The sequence below is a fragment of the Typopeltis vanoorti genome, chromosome 12, assembly GCF_054136105.1.
Source record: "Typopeltis vanoorti isolate ZY-2024b chromosome 12, IOZ_Tvanoo_1.0, whole genome shotgun sequence".
Lineage (NCBI taxonomy): Eukaryota > Metazoa > Arthropoda > Arachnida > Uropygi > Thelyphonidae > Typopeltis > Typopeltis vanoorti.
In genome coordinates, this window is record NC_143560.1 from 17,476,744 (window position 1) to 17,501,825 (window position 25,082).

Here is a 25,082-nt window from a genome sequence, read left to right on the forward strand (position 1 = left end):
CACGAAGAACCGGAAAAGAAGAAGCTGTCTATGGAGATAAAGTATGTCCATAGAATACCACACAGAATATCCAGACACTGTTCGGACTCAAGAACAATGAAACATGAATACAATAACAGAGCGTCCAATATATCAAAAATTGTTTCAGAGAAAATCGCTCTGTTCAATAAATAAATAAAAACTTCAGTTCGTAGCAACGGTAGCAGAAATCAGACATAAGGCAATTTATTCACATCATAATTGATTCACAAGGGCTTCACTTTAAAAAGAAAATTATACTGAATTATTTATATTAAATGAGTTTTATCTTACCGTAGAATGTTTGTTTCCAATATACGAGGTTTAAGGATTTCGATATAAATTGAGGATAGTAAAAACTAGTCATTTCTTTTTCAAAGTTGTTTCGTATAAAGTGATTTGCACTGCGATTAACATGAGCCGTTTCGTCCGAGAAAGCATTATTTAGATGAATGCAAGAAAATTCACTTCAGTAATAAAAATGTTACTGAGATAAAAAAAAAAAACTTCAGGAAAGTGTCTATTATTTTAAGGGTCTCCAAGAAATGATATAGATAAGGAGTCTCAAGAGATGCTCAAAAGAGGCTACACTATTTAAAAAAAAACATTAGTTTTTGTCTAAGTTTATGATATTTGCGGCCTAATAGGAATCATTTTATCATATTATAAGCAAAGTGAATTCAACAAACACTAGCTTTTTACTGATTATCATTCACAGTTGCTGTACACTCTTTTTTAAAATGCAAAGCAATGGGATGTGGACGATAGAATAAAGAATGTTTCCACTCACATTTTATATAACTCAAATCAGTTAATGTAAGATTGATATTGAAGAAAAATCTGAAGGAAAATTTCTATATCAACTCGACCCGAGAAAAGTTTGTAGCACATCTGTTAAAAAAAAAAAAAAGAAGAACGAAACCGTCTATTTGTTTCAGCTAACCTAACTGCTGTCTTTTAGGTAACATCTAACATTTTTAGGATGGATTTTAGTGTACTGTAGTATTCTAAGATTGGAGAATTGTAAATTGAATTAAGAATTCTAAGATTGTGCTGAATACTGAACCAGTAGATAATGAAATATATAAAAAATATAGTACGTCTAATTATAACTCTTTACTCTTCCTCAGAAATGATAAGGGAGAAGGAAGTGAAATCTTTCTTACAAAATAAGAGAATTACGTCCTGGTAGCATAACGGTTGTCCACATCTCGTAGCAGAATGGCAAGGATATCGAAGCCTATAAAAGAGCTCTAAAAACGTTTGTCGAATGAAAAAGAGAAAAGAACTGTATTGTCAACAGCAAAAATATGGAGAACAGGTTAGTGAGAGGAGGTTGTTTATGTACTGAAAAAAGAGCGTTTGCAAAAAATATCTTAGAATCCTATCGTGGTGTTGTCCTATCACCTATCCATACGGCACCATAAAAGAAAACCTGAAATAGGAAACCATCTAGCATGACAAGGAAACTGATAACCGAGTTGCAGCGGGTGAAAGGAAAAAAAACAAAAGGCTCTAGTTTGATAATTACGCATCTGTGGCAAACTCTATAAAGAGAAATGGCCTGAAATGCCAAAAGCGAACATGCGAGTTCCCCAAAACGTTTCTATGGCTTGCATCTAAAAACGGATAGCATTAACTAGGGGATCTACAGTGGATTGAGAGTAGTAGTAGTAGTAGTAGTAGTAGTAGAATTCATGTTGGTGATCACCAATTCAGGTAGCAAAGAAATTAGTAAACTTCTTTACTTTTGATGACTTGCTTCCTTTTTTCCTCTCATTTTTGGAATGAACGAAATATAGCTTGCTTTTATGCTGTAAAGCAGATTCTAAAGAGTGTGTGTGTAAAGTTAATGTATGGACAGTTTTAACTTTAGAGCATATTTGGAATTGATAGCGTTAGGATCAGAAGACTTGTTTGTCTCCAAGTTATTCAGGAATTTTTTGATGTCTTATTGGTTAATGAACAGAGGCGGATTACAATAAACTGCTCTTGTTATAATGGAGGATAATTTGTCATGTAAGCAGGAGTTGGAGACGAAAATGATACCAGGAAGTCTGCCTTATCTTGGTGATGTTACAATGGTACCGTCTGAATGGGAAAAGGTTTAAGCACGGAACGACAGAAGTTGTCATGATAAAGAATCAGAAAGCTCAACTTTCCTTTAAGCAGGAAATAGATATTTTTCATATCTACAAAGCTGAGTATAAAACCGGAGTTTTTATATCTATCCTTTTTATGATGAATTTTTTTATTAAAATGTTTGACATATAGGTAGGGTTTTGAGTGGAATGGGAATGAAGGCCTTCATTCCCATGCCACTATAGTGTCAAAAGACAGAATAGTTGAATGAAGGATGTTTTGTAGAAATTCAAGCCTGGGAGGGCTTATTTGAACGATTTAACAAGAAGAGAGCAGGATAGCTCAGTGACTGACTGACTATTTCCAAAGTCCCTTTTTTTGTTGGTATTTTAGGCCCACCTAATCGTATCTTGAGTGGAGCGTAACCAGTCAGTTTAGATTTCTCTCTGCTCAATACTATACTGACTGAACTCTTAATGAAATCTATGCCAAAGCAGATACAGGGCAAACACACGGGCACAGTAGAAATACTGTGCCTAGTCTCAAACAATCAATACCGCAAGCTGTAAGGATGGATTAATAAAATTTAAACCTGAAATAACTGTATAGTGTGGATGCAAGTATTTATTATTTTTTTCTTGTGTCCATGGTATAGGTATTTCGATCTATTTTGTATGATATCTTTTTACTTGCAGTACCAGTCTTTAACGGTTTAACTGTCTTGCTTTCTCTGCCTTATTAGGATGCTTGCTTTATTAACACTGAGGATGGATTCTTAGTTTAACTAGAAATATTTGTTGGTTTATTGTTATCAATAAAAAGAATTCCATTTTTGCCATACCTTGCTAACTGGAAAAGCATCATTATAATTGCTTCGTATCAGCACGAGCTTACATTTTCGCCAAACAACATCCGACTATCATTTTACTCCGAAAGTTGTCAGTTCTTTCCGTGTATACGAATCGTATTGCACACAAGATCATTTCGATCTTGTGTGTATTACGAGCGGGGGAAACTACTGATTCCTTTATAGGGCACCCAATTGTTATATGCGTAATCACATTTACGTTCCTGCAGTCATGACTTTTTTGTTCGCTAGTGTATGCAAAATCAAAGAAGAAGGCTTACAGAATTAATCGTAAATGATTATCAAATTGATATGTACAACCGTTCTGGGTTTGTCTGAGTGACCAGCGTCTCCGATTTCGAACTTGCACTCTATGAATTAGAACCCCACTGTAGCTGGGTGTCTCTGAAAATCTTTAGTACAGAGATGATTTGTATTCACCGATGTGAGACTATCTCTGCTTATTGGGCATGGTAGTGGTTCGAAAAGTATAATGTTTAGCATGCAGAGCAGAGTTCATTAAACTTGCATTTATCGCGGTGTAGTGGTTATGCAAGAGTTTTAGCGGAGAGAGAGAGAGAGAGAGGCAGCTGATGGTTATCAACTCTCCCTTTCTTTCTTTCTTTCGTCGTCTGAATACATTAAAAATGAATTTCACAATGTAAATAAAAATTTATAATGCACGCACACGCGCACACACACACACACACACACACATGTATGGACGGATGTTTAAATACATTCAAACAATCTCTCTCTCACTTTTCTCACTTTCTCTCTTAGACAGTCAATTTGCAAACCCACCGAACCTGCTTCTTCTCCTCCATTAAATTTAACAAAAGGTTTTTCAACCATAATCTCTATCTTTTTCTCTTAACCTCAAACATACATATATATCAACATCATACGTAAACTGCAGGTTCTAGAAGAAACTCCTGTATGTGGAAGTGATATATTAAAAATCGCCTTCTCCTACACTTAGTAAAAGCATATTGCTATGATATTGCTGAGTAGTCAAGACTGATCAGAGTAGAATAAAAATGAATGTTACAATGAAAATGAAACTTTATAAGAATGTGCATAGATACACAACACATACAATACATCATCCATACATATAATACAGCCATGTTTGCATGCAATGCATCTATCCAACCACACGACTCATTTTATGTATGTATGATTAGCATATAGTTAAAAAAGGAATCCGTTTTGTTATTTGCATTTATTACCAACAAAGCAATTAAGCTATATGTGGTTAGTGATCTATGTCGGTTAATTTCTGTGTTCTTTCACTAGTTTTTCTGTTTTGGTGAGTGAAAAACTAAAGTTTTCCCAGGGAAAAAACGCTGCCATTTCATTATGAGACCCGCGACCCACTTTTCAACAGAAGAGTATCACCGATACCGAATGAGCTACGAAGGTGCTATCGATATTTAACAATCCGAAGTTGAACAACTTGTAGACTAAAACAAACAAGCATCATTCGGGGAAAATTGAAAAATCCTAGGACACGAGATTCCGATCGAAGAAGAAACACAATATCTGTTTTGTCTTCTGTATTTTCGATATTCAAAAAATGAACATTCTAAAAATATGTTTCGATCTTCCTAATATCAATACCCTGAAGTATTTTGTGCGTAACAAACAAATGGGATTTGTAACTCTTTCTTCTAGAAAGGCTTACGAATGCCAATTTGTAATGGCATTTTTTACATTTTAGAAGTATTTTTAACATTTGTATTTCCAGACCAAATTTGAAATAGAATTGCATATTTACTTTAGATTAAAATTAGATATGCCTATTGGTTTTCATATTTCTGAAAAAAAAAACATTTACGATGCCTTCATTGATTAATCACTAACTCTCATTTTTAATTAAAAAAAAACTTAGTTCACCTCTAATTTCTCTTACATGCCACATCTGGAATGAAATGTCATATGTTTAGTTCCATGAAAATTCAATTCACTGAAAACCGTTCATCGAAATACAGAAATACAGATGAATTGTCGTTCGCGTCGAACGACAATTCATCGAACAACAATTTAACGAATGGAAATTTATCGAATAAACAATTCGTCGAACCACAGTTCATCGTACGACAATTTGTTGCAAATACAATTGAGCGAAAAAACAATTCACCGTTAATTTTTCAATAAATTCTTTCATAATTCATCTAAAAAGTTAGTTTCTTGCCATCTGTTGTTTAAAAGTGTTCGGTAACAATACTTAACGTTACTTAAGATATAGACAACATACGTATGTAGTCAATGAGACGTAATAATTATTTTGCTGTATTTTAGAACAAATTTTCTGTAAATATACATACTGCTTCATTGTGTTCATAGTGATTCTACCTAATTTTTTCACAACAACAATGATCAGATTTAAATCAAAACTGACAAATTTTCAATAGATCTTAACTATAAAATTTCATTAAATTTCATCCAGTCAGAGCAGAATTACTAATATCACTTCTAAACTTTCGACATTCCTCTTTGTATCCCCGAATATAATTGAACTGAAAAATGGAACGGTTCGACAAATTTTTGCAAAAATTTAAAATACCAAATCTGAGTAAAATTCATCTCATATAACTGGTGTGTTTGCGGAAGTCGCATACTAATACTACTACTTGTAGTAATAATAATAAAGGAGCCTCCGTAGTTCAGTCGGTATAAACGAAATCCTTTAGCTGAAAGACTGGGGTTCGAATCCCGTCTATGGCACGAATAATTATTATCAGTTAGCAGGCCTCATACAGAGATGGCAGGATTTTCCCTCCGGGAAACAGGCAAACCATCCCCATGAACACACATTTACAGACAGGAAACACTCCGACAAGAAAGATAATAGGAAACCATGAAGTTCTATAATTATCCCTTAGTAATGTAGCATTGCTAATAACCAACAATTAGGTTGATGAGAAAGGATAATGAGGGAAATAATAATAACCATTGTTACTATTACTATTAACAATAATGATAATAATAATGCGCCTACTATTAATAATAATAATTAGTAATAATAGTAGTAATAGGTGCCTTTAATGAGGAATCTAAGAATTCTATGCGATAAAGTATCCATGTTGATATGAAGATTTTTACATAATCTTTTCCATATTATGTAAAACACATAAAATACACGAAACGCATATACTGACTGAAAGTTATATTTCTCGAAAAAAATAACCAAAAAAAAAACATCTTATAATTCATTTTTCGATGAACTGTTCATTCAATGATTTCTAGTTTTGATCAATTGTGAATTTTCGATGGGGAATACAGACAATAATTGTTGTTTTCGACGAATTGCCTTTCAATAAATTGTGTTTTCGATTAATTGCCGTTCGATGAATTGTTTTTTTGAAAAACTGCCTTTCGATTAATTGCGTTTTCGATTACCTGTTGTTCGCTGAACTGTCTTTCGATTTGTGGTGTATTCGATTAATTGCTTTTTCGATTGACGTTCGATAAATTGTCTTTAGATAAATTGTTTTCGGTGAATTTTCTGGATACCCATATCTGTACAGCCGCAGTACCAAAATTATACTTGAACTATAATTTCAATGAAACGACTAAACAAATCTTTTCTACATAAGGAGTTTTTTATTCATATACTTTTCTAATGTAAACTGAAATTGTATGTTGCCGAAATTTCTGCATCCCCCCTTTCTTCTCACATGAAGTGCAGATGATGAAGTGCAGCCTTGCTGGACAAGCTCGACACACTATTATTTGATCATCTCTAGCATCGAGATCTTCTTTTCAAGTTGCCAACCTATGATATCTTTTCTTCACTTTGTGAATTGACTGCCAACTTTTTATAATTAATGCCGGAGTACTCTAGTCTTCTGTACTCTTTCCCATGCTCTTTCAGCTATGCAGCAATGCCCTTCTCTCTCTCTCTCTCTCTCTCTCTCTCTCTCTCTCTCTCTCTCTCTCTCTCTCTCTCTCTCTATCCCCCTCTCTCTAACCTTAAATCCTATTCATAATTTTACTGATGCCAGCACTCTATTCCTCTTCATTCAGAAATCTTGCAGTATTGAAATTATTCAAACTCTAAGAACTTCCATAACAAATGCTATGAACGTTTTTAGAGCTTTAGTTATTAGTTCTTCTCTTAGTTCTTAGTTCTGTCTGGATCTTTCCAAAAATTCTTGTTTGTATATGGAAAAAAGCAATGCGCCTAAATTATTAGGGGGCTGAAAAGTTCTGATAAACACCTAGAACAAAAATGACTAGGTTTGTGCAAAAAGAGAAATATTTTTTCTCAGAGGAGTGCAAGTGATGTAGCAGCGTTGTAACAAGTGTAATAATACTTCGTGGGAATATGTAGAATAATGTGTAAGTTATACATGGTTCTACCTCTCAATTCCTTCATAGTGATTATCACAACTTTTCAGCACACCCTCGTATGACACCTCTCACAGAATTCGTCCAGTTATTTTCTCATAGCTGGTCTTGTTTCGTATTATACTTTTTTATATGTGCTTTAATGGATGATGCTCAACAGGCCTGGTCGCTACCATTTCTCTACTTTCCTCTATCGGAACACGGGCAGCCATTGGTTATGATAAAATACAAGAGAATCCTTAAGAATAAGTCTGTTCTGCTTAGTCATATATTTTTTCCGCATCTAATTGGGGTGAGGGGGAGATTCGAATTCCTCAGAGCGAAAGGACGGGAGAAGAATTTTGAAGTATTCTGTTAGCGAAGAGCGATACGAGTGCAGTATTGCTGCAGGGACAATTTGAGGTGGGAACATGTGACTTTCTCGTTAACGGTCGAACAAATGCAGCTGGTTGCTTTTATCTTACTGCTGAACCATCTTCTGCACAATTTCTCATACAGCGTTGCTTATTTCGATCGGATCTTATCGATTACATCCTGGACAATCGTTATAGCTTAGAGCATAAATCGTCGTTCTATGTGAAACCGTGCCTATGAAAAATGCATGATTACTTACATTTATGTATAGAAAATGTTACCCTTCACGAATGCGTTTTGTTTGCCAAATGTCTATGTTGCGTCAATGATTTGTGTTTGACAACGCTCTCTCTCTCTCTCTCTCTCTCTCTGTGTGTATGTGTGTGTGCGCGCGTGTGCGTGCGTGATATTAGCAAGCACGAAAGAAAGTATTTCAAGCATAAGCTAAATACTAGACCTAGCTATTTACTACGTCTTAGTATGTGCGTGTTTGTGTGCGCACGGAATTTTGGATACAGTCTGCACTCGCGTCAACTCATGTTTTATATGCACCCATGTTTCGAAAGATCTTGCATTAATAGAGCTTACAGAAATGAAAAACAAGCACTGCGCCTGCATTGATGTGGGCATGTGAATATGTTCTTGGAAATAAAAACTGCTCACAAATTGCGCCCAGGATATGGAAATAATTTACATAATTATAATACTGTACGCATAAATAAATATTTAATAGTTGAATATGGAATAAATTTACATTGTAGAAAAACACGCTTCAGCATATATTCTATTTTCATAAATTATTGATTTAAATGATGAAATTTCGTCAGAGCTGGGAGCATTATTTAGACAGCAGACATCACAGATTTTGAAACGAGTTTCAAATCAAAATATCGAATGTAACCGCCACATTATAAAAATATTACAAATGCTTTACAGGCAAGTTACAGTGAAACAGGGAAGTATTAGAAAGGTAAACGATCACGATGACAAATCAATAATTACCTGAAAATGGGTAAAAATGATTACGCTGTGCAAAAACCAGTAGATCGGCTTATTAATATTAACTAAAAAATACGTGAAAGGAGTATAATAATAATAATAATAATAATAATAATAATAATAATAATAATAATAATAATAATCTTATTATCGTGTGTATCCCACCTTAAACACTATTTCTAAATTTCTTCGACTATCGAACCGGTACGTTTCGTGCATTGTAACATCTCTTTCTCTCTCTCTCTCTCTCTCTCTCTCTCTTTCTCTCTCTCTCTCTATGCTAGTAAATAATTCTGATTCGTAGTTGGATTGCAGAAAACTTCACTCAGTCGTTTTCAGCAAATGACCGTTGTTCCGGCCAAATTTACCGCAAGGTCACACACACACACACACATACACGCAATCTTGCCCTGCTCTGCTTAGCCATCTCGTCACTAATCGATATCTTCAGCACCGCTATCTTGCTGCTCCTCTTGCACCTACCATTACCAAGTGTTGCACACTTGTGTGGTCCCGCCTTCATCGCTTTCACTTAACCTTCTCTGTTTTCTACCATTTATTGGCGTGCCTGTCCTTGAGGTACTCACTTTAGATTTTCTACCAACTTCTTGTTTCGCTCTGTAAATGGTTGAAATTAACCATCTTACAACTTTCCGATTTAAATATATTATTATGAATTTGGATAGATGCATTTTACTTCTAGACATATAGAACTAGCGATAGGACCACTCAACGACTAGTTGAAAGATTATATTTAGATCATCCTAAACATAAATAAATCGGGAACTACATTTGCAGCACTAAAATACTTACCATTATGAAGATTCACTTGAGGAGACGAAACGGAAATGAGAAAAGTAGAGAATACGATGGAGTTATCTCGAAAGCGGTTAACGCCTTCATATAGCATTTCTAACATTTCGATAAAAACTGTCAACATAGCAATTAATATAATTTGCATCATCTTTCTCTGCAAGTTGCAAATTATTTTTGAGAGACGCTGAATTTCCACTTCTTAATTAATAGAAGTAAGATAGTTATATGAAAAATATGTTTAATTTGAATATTCCCAAGTGCACTTCACTATTGCCGTAAGCAAATTATGGAAATATCGAAAGTTCATCATATCATTAAAGAAAGTAGAATTTGTGGTTCTCTCTTTGCCTAAATGGATTTTGTTTCCAAAGAATTGGAGTTTTTAACGTTTCCAAAAGTTAAGAATGTTTTTAGCAACTTTATCTCTACTCTACTCTATTCTACTTTACAACTTACTTGCATTGTTATTGTTTGGATAATTTGCCAACTTTAAATTTCAAATAATCAACACATAAAGTATAATGTGATTTTTTTCCAACTCGCTAAGGAAACTTATGTACAGGTGTAATGTTAAGCCGTGGTACGTAAATGATATGGCTGAGATGTCCGGATGTACGTAATTTGAAGGCGTGAAAGTTTAACAGATTTTTTACGTAAATTTCACAAGCAATAGTTTTTTTTTGGATACTATTAAAAAAGAAATAAAACTATCTGAAGATATTCAACACAGTGCGAATAGAGTAGTGAAAAGAACGAAAATAATTTCCATCATTTTTTAAACATGTGAGATATGGAAATGTCCTTTCAAAATCAGAACGTGAAAATGGCAATGACTACCACTAACAATAAGTAAAAAAAGATTGATTTTTTAAAGATTAACGACTATTTTCGTTACTTTATATTCTATGTATTAATAATTTGAGCTTAATTTGTGGGACTAGTATTGGTTGGAATTAATACGGAAGCAGCTAAGACTATGAGGCTAGTGAATTATTCCTATCTGTTGTATTTGTTCTCTGACCGTTTTGCCTAATTTACATGATAAAAACTTTGAGTTTCAGAGAATGAAAACCCTACAATTCCGTATGACACTAAGCACCTTCAATAGAAAAACCATTATAAACGTTCTTTGTCTTTGACAGAATTCGAACCCATGTTTTTCAAACCAAAGGGCAAAATGCTACAGCAATCGGTCTACTGAGCTACAGAGGATTGATTTGTGGGGAAAAGACATGTTTCAGTCATTTTAACGCCAACACAATTGCAATTGTCTGGAGCACAAATCAAATAAATGTCCCTTTATTAAATCAGAAAAGCATTACTAAAACATTTCATGAATGTGGTCTGAGTGCTTTAACATTTTTCTACAAATCAAAGCACATATAGCTGCTTGTATCTCTTTTCCAGCTAATTTTAGTTTCTTTAGTTGTACACTTGTACCCAACCTTTTTTTTTTTTTTTGGATCATGCCCCACCTCATATTTTAATACCCCCTTTAGCATAATAGTCAACCAAGTAGGTACTTAAAATAAATAGGCACATAGGTAAAACTGTTTTTAATTTGACTTTCTTCAATGAATATAAATTTTATATTATCCTTTGTATATTATAAAACATAAATCGAACTGAACTCGGGAAAATAAAATCCAAGTTAATGCTATCCTTGAGCTTGATGTCTGCTGCAAAGAGTTTTTGTTTGAGGTACTAATTTAGTCAATTTCAATCTCAAATCTGCATGGTTTGTCATATCCAGATGATTTCTTTTTTTCAATAACAAGTTATTTACAACACTAAACTAAAGCCACATTCCACTAAATATGACTTCGGGAAGGGAAACAGTAATTTTCTTGCAAAACTAGTCGAATTTGGGTATTTCGTTTCTGTCTCGTCACAAAGCCATGCCATTGTTCCTTTTATGTTGAATAAAGTTCTAATAGACTCATCGTTTTGCATTTCTTCAAGTTAAATTGGTACTGTTTACTTTTCTGAAGTAACATATGCTATGATCTAACCTTAACACACTTACGCTACCAAGTATTTATGTTGATTGCTTTACTAGTGTTGCCAGGTTTTTTCTCGGAAAGTCAGGATTGCAACATCGATAATTTATCTCCGAGAATGGTGATTTTTTGAGTAAATCGGTGATGAGGACGAATGAAACATAATTTTCTAATTTCCCCCAAAAATATTCAAATTATCTTCCCCTGTGGGGTGTACGCCCCACGTTGGGAAACACTGGCTTAAGGCATTTGTCCCTTATAAAGTCTGCATTAGGTTTGTTGATAGCATTTTGCAGTTGTTATGGACTGTGGTGTAATATGAGTGAGAGACAGCGAACTATTGAGTTTTTATGCTTCGTTATCAGCAAAAATTTCTTTTGGTACACATGTTGAAAGGCTTGTGTAAGAGTTGAAGATATTGAGTGGAATGGGGAATAAAGACATTCATCCCATCAAGAATAATTTCATTTATTATATCAGAGCAACAGCTTGGATCAGGACAGCAGAAGCACTAATCAGATCATAGAAAAGAGGCATAGAAATCCCAGACATCATCCCAATGCATACCATTGTAGTGCCATAGGATATGAGGCTAATATTAGGGAGAGGGACGATCTGTAGGGAAAAAAAATGTGGACAAGGTTATGGTCGGAGATGCCACGAAGGCACCTAACGTCAACGGTGTATCTGAATCTGGTTAAGAAAAGATTCAGAGTGTTGGGAGAATGACGAGGATAATCTGAAATTGGTGGACGTGTGAACGATTTGCGTTAGGTCATTACTCATAGAACAATTTAGCTTACCTTCTATCTTGGTCTGCAGTGTTAGAGGAGTATAATCACTGTTTGGGTGATTAGACTGTATTTGATCAACTTTCAGATATAGATAATAAAAAAAAAATTGTTCGTATATTAATCAGAATCAGGAGAACGGTAAAGCAACAAAATGAGGCAAGATCTTGAGCCAAAGCAGATCATGTAAAGTAGATCCAAATGTAAACTATTGGTACGGTAAGTATGATTGGTAGACAACATATAACAATTCCATGATGAGGCAACTAACATTGACAGGAGTATGATTAAAAAAAGGGGGAGGAGCAATTAATCGTGATGTTTAGTGCAATTAATCCTAGCAAGTGTAAATAAAAGCACTGGTGGGATACGCGCGCGCGCGCGTGTGTGTGTGTGTGTGTGTGTGTGTTTTAACACAGGACTGTTGGGTAGTTCCGCGTATTTTTACGGATGACGACAAAAATCAATCAGAAATGGATCAGGCTGACTCCGAACATTTCTTCAGGATGTTAATGGAGGATGTTGCAGTTTTGAAAATCAAAAAAATCTTTTTCAAATACATATAAGAGAAGAAATTTAAAAAAACCACGTCACTTGAATGACGCTTTTAACATGTCGTAACAGTTATTCTGTATTTCTGGAAAATCTTATTGTTGAACTATATAGTTCGGATTTTCGAGAAAAAAAGATTGTTTCTTTAAAAAATAAAAATAAAAAAGATTAAATTGAGACTCCATGACAATCACTTTATGAGTTGTTTTGGCATTCCAGTAACATGCGAATAAAAATATATATTGGTCTAAGATATGCATTCCCTATCCCTAACTATGTTTTAAGCATAGAAACTATTATTTTATGACGCTATTGTTCTTATTCTTAAACTTTTTCTTGTCCTTTCTTGCAGTTTCTGAATAATAAATCCTAAGGAATAATTAGATTTATCTAAAACGGCATTACCTTCTTTTCCACGACTATTTCTCTCTCTCTCTCTCTCTCTCTCTCCATCACTGCGAATATTATCATTGAATTCTTTATTATTTTTTAAATAATTTAATTACTGATAGTTGGTGTAATCAAGGATGAGTCAAGCAGAAATATATCTGTTGAATGCTGCTTCTTACTTGTATGGATGTGCTATAATATATATTTGTTTCTAGTGAACTGATGCTTGTATAAGCTTTAAATTGCTATGATTTTCTGTTTTTAAAGACAAAATAATTAACTCTCTTGGAGTTTTGCAGTTTACGGAGTCTTCTATGTAACACAATTTTATCAATAAATCCTCGAATATCGTTTTTAACAACATTCTGTTCATTTCTTTGTGTAGTGTAAAGTTACAAAATGATCTGTGATTATGTTCGACCATAATTGCATCTTCGAAAACATTTTCCCGCCGTTTCGAAGAGGTGCTTTACACAGAACTATTTTGAGGTCTATTAGGATTTCTTGATTACTTCCAATATTTCGAAATGATGCTTAGAGCTGTTTAGTTTACAGTTATGAGTTTTGAAACCAATGTAGGACTAGCTATTAATGATAAGCAATGTTAATTATATCAGTCGTGAAGAACAAAAGAAGAATAACCTTATTAAGTACTTTGCCTATGTCACAATAAATTATAAATTATATTATATTTGATAATATATTCAGTAATTTATGTGTTTCCTCTATTTAGTATAAAAAGGGAAAATTGGAATTTGCATTGTATTAGATTCAAATCTTTATTTCTAATACTGTACATACCGACTTATTTTGGATGCAGAATTTATTATTGTATTTCTGTATTGTAAATTCTGTATTTCTGTATTTTTCGATGGCAAGCGTGCTATTGGTTAGTTATCATTGCTCAACACTGCTTTTGCGTTGATTCTGTTTAGCGTTTGTTATGACCTGCTAGCGTACACACACACACACACACACACACACACACGCTAGCGTATGCTAGCGTGTGTGTGTGTGTGTTGGGGGGGTTGTAAATGTTTCATGATAACCATCATAATTAATCGAGTGGATAGGATCTCCGCTCTACAGCTATCAGGCTTTGGATTCGATTATGACATGAGTATTTGTAAAATGGGTTTTACTCTTGCTCAAACACAACTACAAATGAGATGCGGAGAATGATTCTACCAAAGATAACCCTGGAGCCTTTAAACATCACTTCTAAGTCCGCACTAATTTAGCTATTTTTCCATTTATAAACTGTTCCGGTCATCAGCAAATATAATTCAGAAATAAATAAAAAGTGATGAAGTTATTTAATAAAGCCCACAAACCTTTTAGAAATATTCGATACAATAGAACAGATGGATTCTTTTGGTAATAGCAAATCAAACTAATTATGATTATCACACAGTAATCATTTTAACCCAAGTAAAGTGACTTCGGTTGAACAATATGATGTAAACTTGATATTACTTTAACAAATTATTCAAACCATTTATCAAACATCCTTTGTCCGGTAACTTAATTCATCGTACACAGATAGATCGTTTTACATATTAAACATCCTAACCGTATTGATCACAGTCACTAACATGGATAGCTCGTAGCATGAGAAACTTATCACAGTGATCATATCCTATCCATCTAAAAAGCGGACATACTTTCTTACCTATTTTAGATTTCCCATTTGTAGTCATCGGCATGAATATTCATGAATTAGCTAGTCTCATCCGACGGTGGTAGGGATTTTTTTCAGTAGCTAAAGCGATGTACTCAAAAGAATTTTTTACGATTATCAGAACAAAACGTCTGATTATTGTGATATTGTAATGTAAGTATCATTCTATTGACCATGCCCTCCTACACGCAGTCAAGTTTTCTTTGTGTCAGCTTCCAGTACAAAATATTGCGTTATCGGCTTCTGTTATTGCATTTGTATTTAAGAGCCATCACCGCAACAATAAGTGACGGCTATGCGGAGCAGGATATGCTGTACAGATTACCTAGTTCGACTTTGTTGACTGAAATGTATTAGAAAAATTAATGAATGTCTTATTAACGAAGAAAAGCCATAAAATGCTTAAACTAGCCAATGAAAAGTATAAAGTGAAAGGAGAATAGATAACTATCGCTATTTTATGCTAAGTATACAAAAAAGTTCTGAATGTAACCAAATACGCTAAATATGTTAATATCTGGTCAAATTTCAAAATCAAACTTTTTTTTTTTGCTTACTTGATATAAAATAATGATGGATAATTATTGTTATTTGTTTTTGTAATGAATGTGTTTTATCTGTTTCCATTTTGTCCTTTTGCTCTTCGCTTTTGTTTCTCTATATACTTCAGTATTTCTTTGGCAGGAGCGTAATATTTTGAGCATTTTTATTTTTGCTTTCTTATGTGTTGTTGATTTATTTGTGTATTAAAATATGAGAATGTGCGGTTACTTTTGTAGTAATATACCTTCAGTGTATTGGAGACGTAAGGTTCCGCTTGAAGAAAATTAATTACTTGGTGTGAATATTTTTTTACGATCAGCATCTTGGCTTGAATGCATTTTAAAACACCAAACATCCAAACGCCTTCCTATCTCAGTCTGTAATGGCAATTCCTTGTGAGGAGAATGACCAGGGTTCGAATTTCGTCTGAGTTTGATACGGAAGGGAGTTTCTCCTTCGAGAAATGCAGATTTTCACATCCGGAAAATCAAAAACCGTCCCAAAAAGCACAGGCAATTAATAGACATAATTACACAACGCTCATTGTTATTGCTTTGGCCATCATTCCAAACAACCCAAACAGATATCCAAAAGCTTTTTTATGACCATCTGCTTTCTTAAAATTTTACAAATTAAAGAATTCATCATCATCATCATGCGTATCAAGGATTTAGGCCTAACATGTCCTGTTCCGGCCTTAGAAGTCATCGTTGAATCGTTTAAGAGGACGTCCTGGTTTTCTTTTTCCTAATGGCTTGTACTTTAAGGCTTGTTTTGGTAATCTTTCCGTTTTCATTCTTTGAACGTGTTCCATCCATTTATGTTTATATTTTTTATTTTTTTCTATTACTGGTTCTTGGTTTAATTCTTTCATAATTTCTTCATTTCTTTTGTGATCAAATAGGGTATACTTTGCAGTTTTTCTCATAAACTTCATTTCTGCTGTTATTAATCTTTGTTTGTATTTTTGTTTTATTATCCAGATTTCGCTTCCATACATTAAGACTGGTAGGGCTAATGTATTACATACTTTTAGTCTGGTTTACTTTTGAACTTGGTTTGGTTTAAATATAGAGTTAATTACACCTGTTATTTTTAAATATTTTGCAATATTTATGTTTATATCTTTTTCATTTTCATATGTGATCATACATATGATCACATATGAAAATGTGATCATTAAATGAATGATCACATTTTAATGGCAGTTAAATGAATTAATCTGTTCTAAGATATCTTGTTATCTATTACTATTTTAGTTCTTGCTGGATCTTGTCCTTTAAAGGCCATAGTTTTTGAGTTTTTCTGTTGATATTAGCATACCATAATCCATTCTGTTGGGGGGGGAGGATACTAGTTGAGTAAATTTTATTTAAAAATAATAAGAGTCTTTCTTTGAATCTTGTTCCTGCGTATTCATATAGTTCTGAACCTAGCTTATCTTCTCCAGGTGATTTTCCGTTTCTTGTTTCTTTCAGGCTGATTTCTAATTCTTCTTCAGTTATATCCTTTTCATTTTCGTTAATTGTTTGCCAGTTGTCTTTTTTAAAATATTTGTTTGTCCACAATTCTGTGTAGCAGTTTAGAAATTCTTCTAATTTCAATTTGGTGTTTACTTTTATGTTTTCTTTGGTATCTGCATTGAAGTGTTTCAAAATCTTATATACATTGGGTCTTATTTTATATAAATCATGTTCTAAATTAGAAACAAATTTGTTCCATGATTCTCTATGTCTTTTCTGACTTCTCTTTTAGCTATGGTCCTTGTTCTTTTATATTCTATTTTATCTTCTAATCTTTTACTGCTTAACCATTTGTGATAGGCTTCTTTTTTCGTTTTGATTATTTCTTTGATTGAATCATCCCAGATCTTCAGTTTTTTCCTTTTATTGAATTTGTTTGGTCTTTCCTAAGCTTTCATTTGCTACTGCATTTAGTATCGTTTTTATATTAAGCCATTCTTTTTCTATTTCTTCATTTTGTTTTATTTTATCTAGATATTGGTTAATTCTTTGTTCATATAGCCATTGTACATTTGTGTCATTCAGTAGTCTAGTTTTGTAAACAAATGTTTCAAATTTTCTTTCTGTTCTTGTTACTTGTAGCCATTTAGGTGGTAATCTTAATTTTATTTTAACAAGGAAGTGGTCACTGCTTATTTCATATCCTCTGTGAACTCTGACATCTAGTGAAAATTTTGATGTCTTTTCATTTAATATAAAATAATCTAATATTGATTTCCATCCTCTTGCTGCCCAAGTATATTTATGTATGCCTTTATGTTTATAGAAGGAAGTCATTATTTTCAGGTTATTATAAACTACAAAGTCAATCATTTTTTTTTTAATTTTAAAATTTTACCCAGTATTTATTTCTGTCAAGTATAGTTGAAATCGGGTGGGAATGAGTTAGGCCAGTGCATTATATCTGTTAATTGCGTGTGTGTTTTGCAAACCAAGCTTTTCTATTCACAAAACGAATTGGTTTGTCTGTTTTGAGGAGTGAATAATTTCCAGTTTCTCGAAGAAGGGATGGGTTGAATTTACACATTTATGATCTATAAGGTAATTGTAGACCATGCTATTATGCGTAGATTAGTTAATTCTTTTTGATACCTGTTTTTGACTTGGCTCCCAGTAATGCCATAGGCCAATTGTGATCCAATAGATCTGCAAGTCCTGTGTGGGTGCAAACAAGTTAAAACCTACAAAGGGAATCTACCACAGGATTTTTTTCATCTACATACCGGACTTAGTACGAAAACAATTCAATAAAGGGTGTGAATAAAAAATAACATGTGGGGTTTATTCAACCATTGTTTACGTTCTGCTGTTTGCTGAAAGTATGCTAATTTACTGATTTATTGTAACAAAATTTCTTTATTACATGAATTTAATTTCATTAAATAGTTGGTTCATTAAACAGATATACTAAAAATTCATTGAAGCAAACAAAATAAATTATTAAGGATGACAGACGTAAACAGGAACTTGTAACAGCAGACAGTTATTAAAATAGAATGAAAAGAATGATCCCAGTTTTTTTTTTCCTATTAATTGTCGCTTAGCTATTCTCATAGGTACTGTATTTATATAGTTGTATGTGATGGGTTTTCTGAGTTTACTTGGTCTCATATGGAATTGGAAGATTTCTTTGCGGGAGTCTTTGGTTTTTCATGTGTATAACATGCAAACTGTCCATAAATCCTTAATTACGAGTATAATTGCAAATAATTATCTTTTTTTTTTCACAAGTCGCTAACACAAAAATGATATCATAGTAGAAAGCGTAATCGTAAATTCTGTCTGATTTTCGTTAATCTTAAAGAAAATTTGCGTGTGTGTGCGTGTGTGCGCATGCGCATGCGCTCACACACACACACACACACACACACACACACACACACACACACACACACACACACACACACACACACACACACACACACACACACACACACACACACACACACACACACACACACACACACACACACACACACACACACACACAATCTAAAATATTTAGAACATTTTGGCAACACATTCTGGTTACTTTAATGGTATATTAAAAAAAGTGTAGCTACAGAAACATTAGTGAAAAATATTCTGAAACCAATACCGTTAACTATAATTGATATTTTATTATTATTGAACATATAATTATTGATAAGTCATTAAATATTAAGTATGAGCTATTTTAATCACACTTCAAATAAATATGTAGAATCCGATACTGTAATCTAGTTATAAAGTCATAAAGGATGTTTGCATATATATATATATAAAAAAAACAATTTTTTAATAATTTTTTTTTATAATTTATTTCAGATTCGGGGTTCTAATTTTGAAAAGTGCCTGTAGAAACTACTTTCTTAAGGTTTGGGAATAAAATATTGTTAGAAAATAATTATATTTATTTTATCGAATCCATGTTTTAATTTGCGAATACAGTAAAATAAAAAAAATGGACATCGCGTTTTTAAAAATGACAAAAGTGCGGATGGGATTTTTAAACGTTCTAATTGATGAATTAAAATTTAATATAACTTTTTAGTTACACTGATGTAATTGTTTATGTAACGAATAATATGTTTAGTTAGTTTAGATTCCCAATATGATTTTTTAACGTTGAAAACTATTTATTCGGTATTCAATCAACCATCTCAGACCATTAAACAACGAGAATCCGAATGAAGTGAGAGTCAAAAATGATATTATAATTTTGAATTATTTTAATCCATGGATATTTCAAATTTGTTCGAGAAGAAATTGAATAATTATTTACCATAAAGAACAGTTCAAATATAATGAATTAGTTTTGTCAAGTTTAATTGTAATGTCGTTAATCGTTCGTCATTTGAGATTAGCTCATTGTATTATTAATGATGTCGCAAATATTCTTAATCTCTGTGCTGGCTTCGATTTATCTATGACTCTTAAAATAGAGTTTATGATTACTTACTCAAATTATGTGTGGTCATCTATAACTCAGAATTACTGGCGATAGGAGTCTCGAAGGAACTCCTAGAGTTTCTTTGATACAGGGATGTCATTTACAGCATACAGGGTCTATGACAACAAAATGTACATGAATATTTTATTTGGAAACATTCATTTTTCACATATTAAGTTTACTTTATTTCAACAGCTAAAAAGAGCATAACAAGGAGAAACATTAGTGTATGCTGTTCCTACGGGAGTCTCTGCGATTTTGTTTTTCGCGATACACTAAAATAGACAATGCTTAACCAAATGACGATTTATCACTGTCATTTCGTGATTTCGTCATTGTACCGAATTTTTGTTTTTGATGATTGATAGCATATTGTTAGATAATGGTAAAAAGTGTGAAAATTAACGTTAGGCCTTTTTAAAAAATCGGACTTTACTGATCCTCTACTTCCTTTCACCCTAGGAAAATCATGTGTACATCATTGCCAAGATTTCATAGTTTGACAGATATTTTATTTGGAATTTTTATTGCATCCAGTATATTCATTATTAACCAGCAATTAATTTTATCTGGGGAGGGAATTTAAATTAAAAAATATGTGTTTCAGTGGAGGCGGATTCCCTATATAAGCTTTAATTTGCAAAAGCACCAGACTCATTCAACTCTACGGCCATTGTTATGGTAGTAATTGAAAAGAAATCAAGCCAGTGTCTCGGTTGTTTTTGTAGTTCAGCAATGGCTTGTATTCTGGTTTAGTCGTAGGTTTCTAATTCAGTATGGTTTGAGAAAGAAATTTTTATAACGAGAGGTATTAAAATAGGAGGGGAAAAACTACGTTTATTACAGACAGCATTTGAATCTGAAATCAGATCTTTAATTTACATATCAATGAATATCTTCATAATAAGTTTGTGATAATTTCATGCAATTATTTCTTACTTAGATCTCTATGGTTTCTTTCTTACAAGCATTTCGCAATTTATAAAAGAAGAATAACAGAGTAATGTTATAGATATATAGATTTTTTTTAATTTAGCAAGAAGATTTTAAACGCTATTTTCAAATGCAAATCCAGTGGATAAATCGAATTATTGTGATTTAGTATAGATGGCACTTGATTCGCAAGCGTTTTTGAAATGGCTTGGAATTTCAACAGCAAACGGCACATAAGAACTTCCATAAAGATTGTAAATGAAGCATGAAGCAAAGGGTACTTAGCCAATGCTACTGGTCGGTCGACTTCTCTTAGTGCCGTTTTGAAAGTACCACACTGAGAAAATATCGCGTTCCTGGAATGATGTCGATCAATGAAAAGACCGTCACTAGTATCTACAGAACGGAAATAGCCCACAATGATTGATTTTCTCTCTCTACTTGGATGAACTATGATGAACTTTGTAATATAAAGAGATTCAGTCTCAATGACCTTTTCAGTTCATCTGACTTGCGTAGTATTATCAAGAGCGATGAAATGATTTTTATATTTTTAGAAAAAATATACAATAGGATATCAGAAAAATCTGTAGCTAAAACTATTCACACTTGTCATTGTTTCAATTAAGTTTTAATTTTTTTATCCATATCAGTGTAGTATTGCAATAACCGTTTAATGTTAAGTTCCCATATCAATTAGAAGATTTTAGTATTATCGAAATAATTTTGAGTTGTAAATGAGTGCATTTCATACATTTAATTACTTAACTTACATATAAATATTCTCTTAGTAGGGTCCCAAAATTCCCACACGGGCTGTGTTCGGAGCAAACTGCTTATGTAATCAATATCTTTCAAACTTTTCCCTCCATTGCATTGTGTATTGGAAATATCACCTTATTTGTATCCCGTTTGCTTGGATCAGGTATTGATCTATATGAACAGTATTCATAATATAAATACATAAATTATGTATGATGCAGTTCAGGAAGAAGATAATTTTTTATACTGCTCTTAGTGTCTGTTACATGTTTTTCTACTGGTCAGAAAAACAAAAAAATTAAGAGCAACTTGTCTTTTTTTTTTTTTTAAGGTTCTGTGTGTGTGATGGTTGGGGGAATTGATTTGGCATAACCTCAACAGTAAACAATCTTGTTATTATACATGTGACAATCATGGAATGCTGAATATATCCGATTAAGGTAAGGACTCTTCTTGGTTATTCTCAGTAGGCATCTGTCCTTTTGCACATGATGAAATTCTGTACTATCATGAAATGAGTGAGAGAGAAAGAAAGCATGAGTGTTACAGTTCCATTTTTGCTTATTTCCACGTCAGAAGGATTTTATTACGGAATTCCATCTTCCTTGCTGAAATAGAGAATCTCTGCCACTTTTATTGGAAGTCAGAAGAGAGGAATAACTATACGTGTTAGTAATCTCAGCGTAACGTATCACATTATTCTATGACACATCCCTTCACAGAAATTTGAGAATTGTATCTTTCGTTAGCATTATAATGCTAACGAAAATTAATACTCCAATGTGCAAAATTAATACTCCAATGTTTACTAAGAATTCTTACCTCAACCAATTTCTTTAAACAATTAATTGTTAAAGAAATTGGTTCCTGATTCACATGTACTGTGAATCAGGAAAGAAAAAATCTTAAATGTTGTTGGTTATATTCACAAAAAGTCACTTTCGTCAGGACCTCTGCTAGTTACATGATGTGTTATATTATTGTCGAACACTAAACTGAATAGATGTCGCATGGAATCCTCTTCTCTTCTCTTTCTCCTCCTCTTCCTTTGCAATGCAACCGAAACCTAATATCTCACCGTTCGCTTTAAAGCGAACGGTGAGATTTAAACCGTTCAAACCGTTCGCTTTTTTTTAAATTCATTACTTAGTTAATCTAATGGGCTATTCATAATCAAGAAACCAACAAAGCAATATTGCAGCCTTTTTGGACAATTTAATATACTGGACCGGATTCATTATTGATTACATGAGCAGTTATCACAGGATGTTAGCCTTCCAGGAGTTTTGGAACATCCTACGCTTTGCTAGTTGGTATAGGTGTGAACATTTAGGATGCTCCACTATATGACATTTACAGAAATGTCTCTGTTTCCTATATAGAGCGTGGACGTTGAGGCTAACCCTTACCAGGCCACTTACTGTAAGACTCCTGACACAACGGAGGGTAAGTTGTGGAACGCTTATTTAATGCGGTTTGGGGTGGCCAAGTGCATACTAAAATATCTATTTTATCATTAGAATAACTTTTATCACCAGTTATGTTAAGCATCTTGTTAAATACGAGGGGTGTTTCAAAATGACTGCATCTTTTTCTTTCTTTTTTTCCTGTGCCCTTTGTTTTAAACATGTACTGATATACATGTTTAAAAGTATACATAATCTTCATAATTATTTTAGCTGATGCACTTTTGCTACTGATGCACTTTGATGCTCTCTGGATTAATGTGCAGGAGATGTCTACTGTGTTCAGTATATTAATGTGTCATCGTTCTCAAGTGAATGTTTTTTCCCCTTAATTCAAGGAAGATTTCATTGAAACGAATTCTGTCACTTTAGTAGCTATCAATAACACTTTGCAGATCTACCTATTCATTCGTAAACAAAAAAAAATTATAAAAGTATGAAACTTGATTGCTGTCATTAACGAAATTGCTATTAACGATTAGCCACAAATAAAACTTCATCCATTATAGTGGAATGATTTTAAATATAGCTCGCTTTTGGAAGATCGATTTTTTTTGTGGGAGAATATATTGATATTTTTTCACGGTCACTTCCGCATTAAATTCGAATCTAAAATTAGGTGCATTTAAGTTTCCAACATTATTGAAAAAGACCAGCTTATCTTCTTTATTTTTACTTTTGAAACACTCCTCGTAAATGTATTATTACAGTGTGATGGTCTTCAGAGTACTATAATATTTTTTTCATCTATCTGCACAAAAAAACCACGTACTAACAGACTTCAGATGCTCTATTTCATAGTAGAATTCTATGAAATAAAGTCACAATTGCAGCTGGTATATTATAATTACACATTCATGCCTTTTATATTTCGTGAAAGAAACCAAAACGAATAGATTATTTATGCCATTTCTTTCATCCGTTCAACTTAGTTAAAGAACGATGCATTTACAATTCATTTCTCTTTTCAACAGTTTTTATTTTCCTATATTATAAAATAATTTTATGAAAATAATATAGTTTACTTTTAATATGCAGCATACTTTGCACTTGCGGTTGTTGTACACTACTTAATATCCTTTTTTGTCACACATGTGCAAGTATTATCCCAACAGCAACTTCTTGGATATTAAGTTATTTTTATTTCATGTAATAAAGTGTGTATATATATATATAACAGAAGACTCTTTGAAATACATTTTGATATCCAATAACTAAAAAAAAACCGAAGAGGGATGTATAATGACGAATCTCTATAACATTTTCCACGCCCTGTATTATGAAGATCAGACTCTTTAAATCATTTGCATCTCAAAGGAGATGCAAATATGTGCATCAGATATGTACATATTTTCATTTTTATTGAAACCGTCTCAATGGTAAGAATCAGCAGAATGGACCCTAGATTGTAATAATCCGATTAATTATCAATGCGTTTTAGTCCATGCAGTCAGTTTCTGCAACTTTTTTTTTACCTTTCTGAAACGTAATTTAGATTATACGAAGCAAATACGAACAAGCCATCTCTTTATTCATAAGAACCAGAACTTCTTTATTGCTGTTAAATTTCTTAGAATTTTCCATGATAAACAGTTAGATACTTCTGGGAGTCAACGCAAGCATTTTAGTGACATCAGAAGGTTCGCTTACGTAGAAGTGCTAAAAAACGTTTCGTATTCCAACTGAAAGAAAAAAAAATCTCCTTTGTTTGAATCCCAAATTCCAGATAGTGAATATGTTCAGGAGATATCACTTTCTTGCTAAGCCTCTTATTAACTTATTATTCGGAAATGGAATATTCTTTGATGTTTATGCTATTGTTGTTAAAAATGACATACAGTATTTGAGAAGTCCAAAAATTCAGAAGTTCAAGAAGAGACTTTTAGCCTGCCGGCTATCTCCAAATCTAGTAAACTTCTGATATCGCCGAGAACATTTTGCACCATTATGAGCCTATGGTTAAGGTTTCAACTATTAGTTGAAATATCCACTTCTGGAATGGACTTAAGATCGAAATTTTTAATACTGGGTTTTGTT

The 25,082-nt window shown here is 33.0% G+C and overlaps 1 protein-coding gene across 4 annotated transcripts in view; it reads left to right on the plus strand.

Moving 5' to 3' along the window:
• The window catches only part of Shal (Potassium voltage-gated channel protein Shal), a 304,860-nt gene that overhangs the window by 235,875 nt on the left and 43,903 nt on the right, over positions 1-25,082 (plus strand). Inside the window, exon 5 of one of the 4 annotated variants that reach the window (XM_090401339.1) lies at positions 22,962-23,025. The exons of the other annotated variants lie outside the window; for them this stretch is intronic. Coding sequence (XP_090257465.1) covers positions 22,962-23,025 — 64 coding nt within the window. The remainder of the gene's footprint in view (positions 1-22,961; positions 23,026-25,082) is intronic. 4 annotated transcript variants of the gene reach the window in all.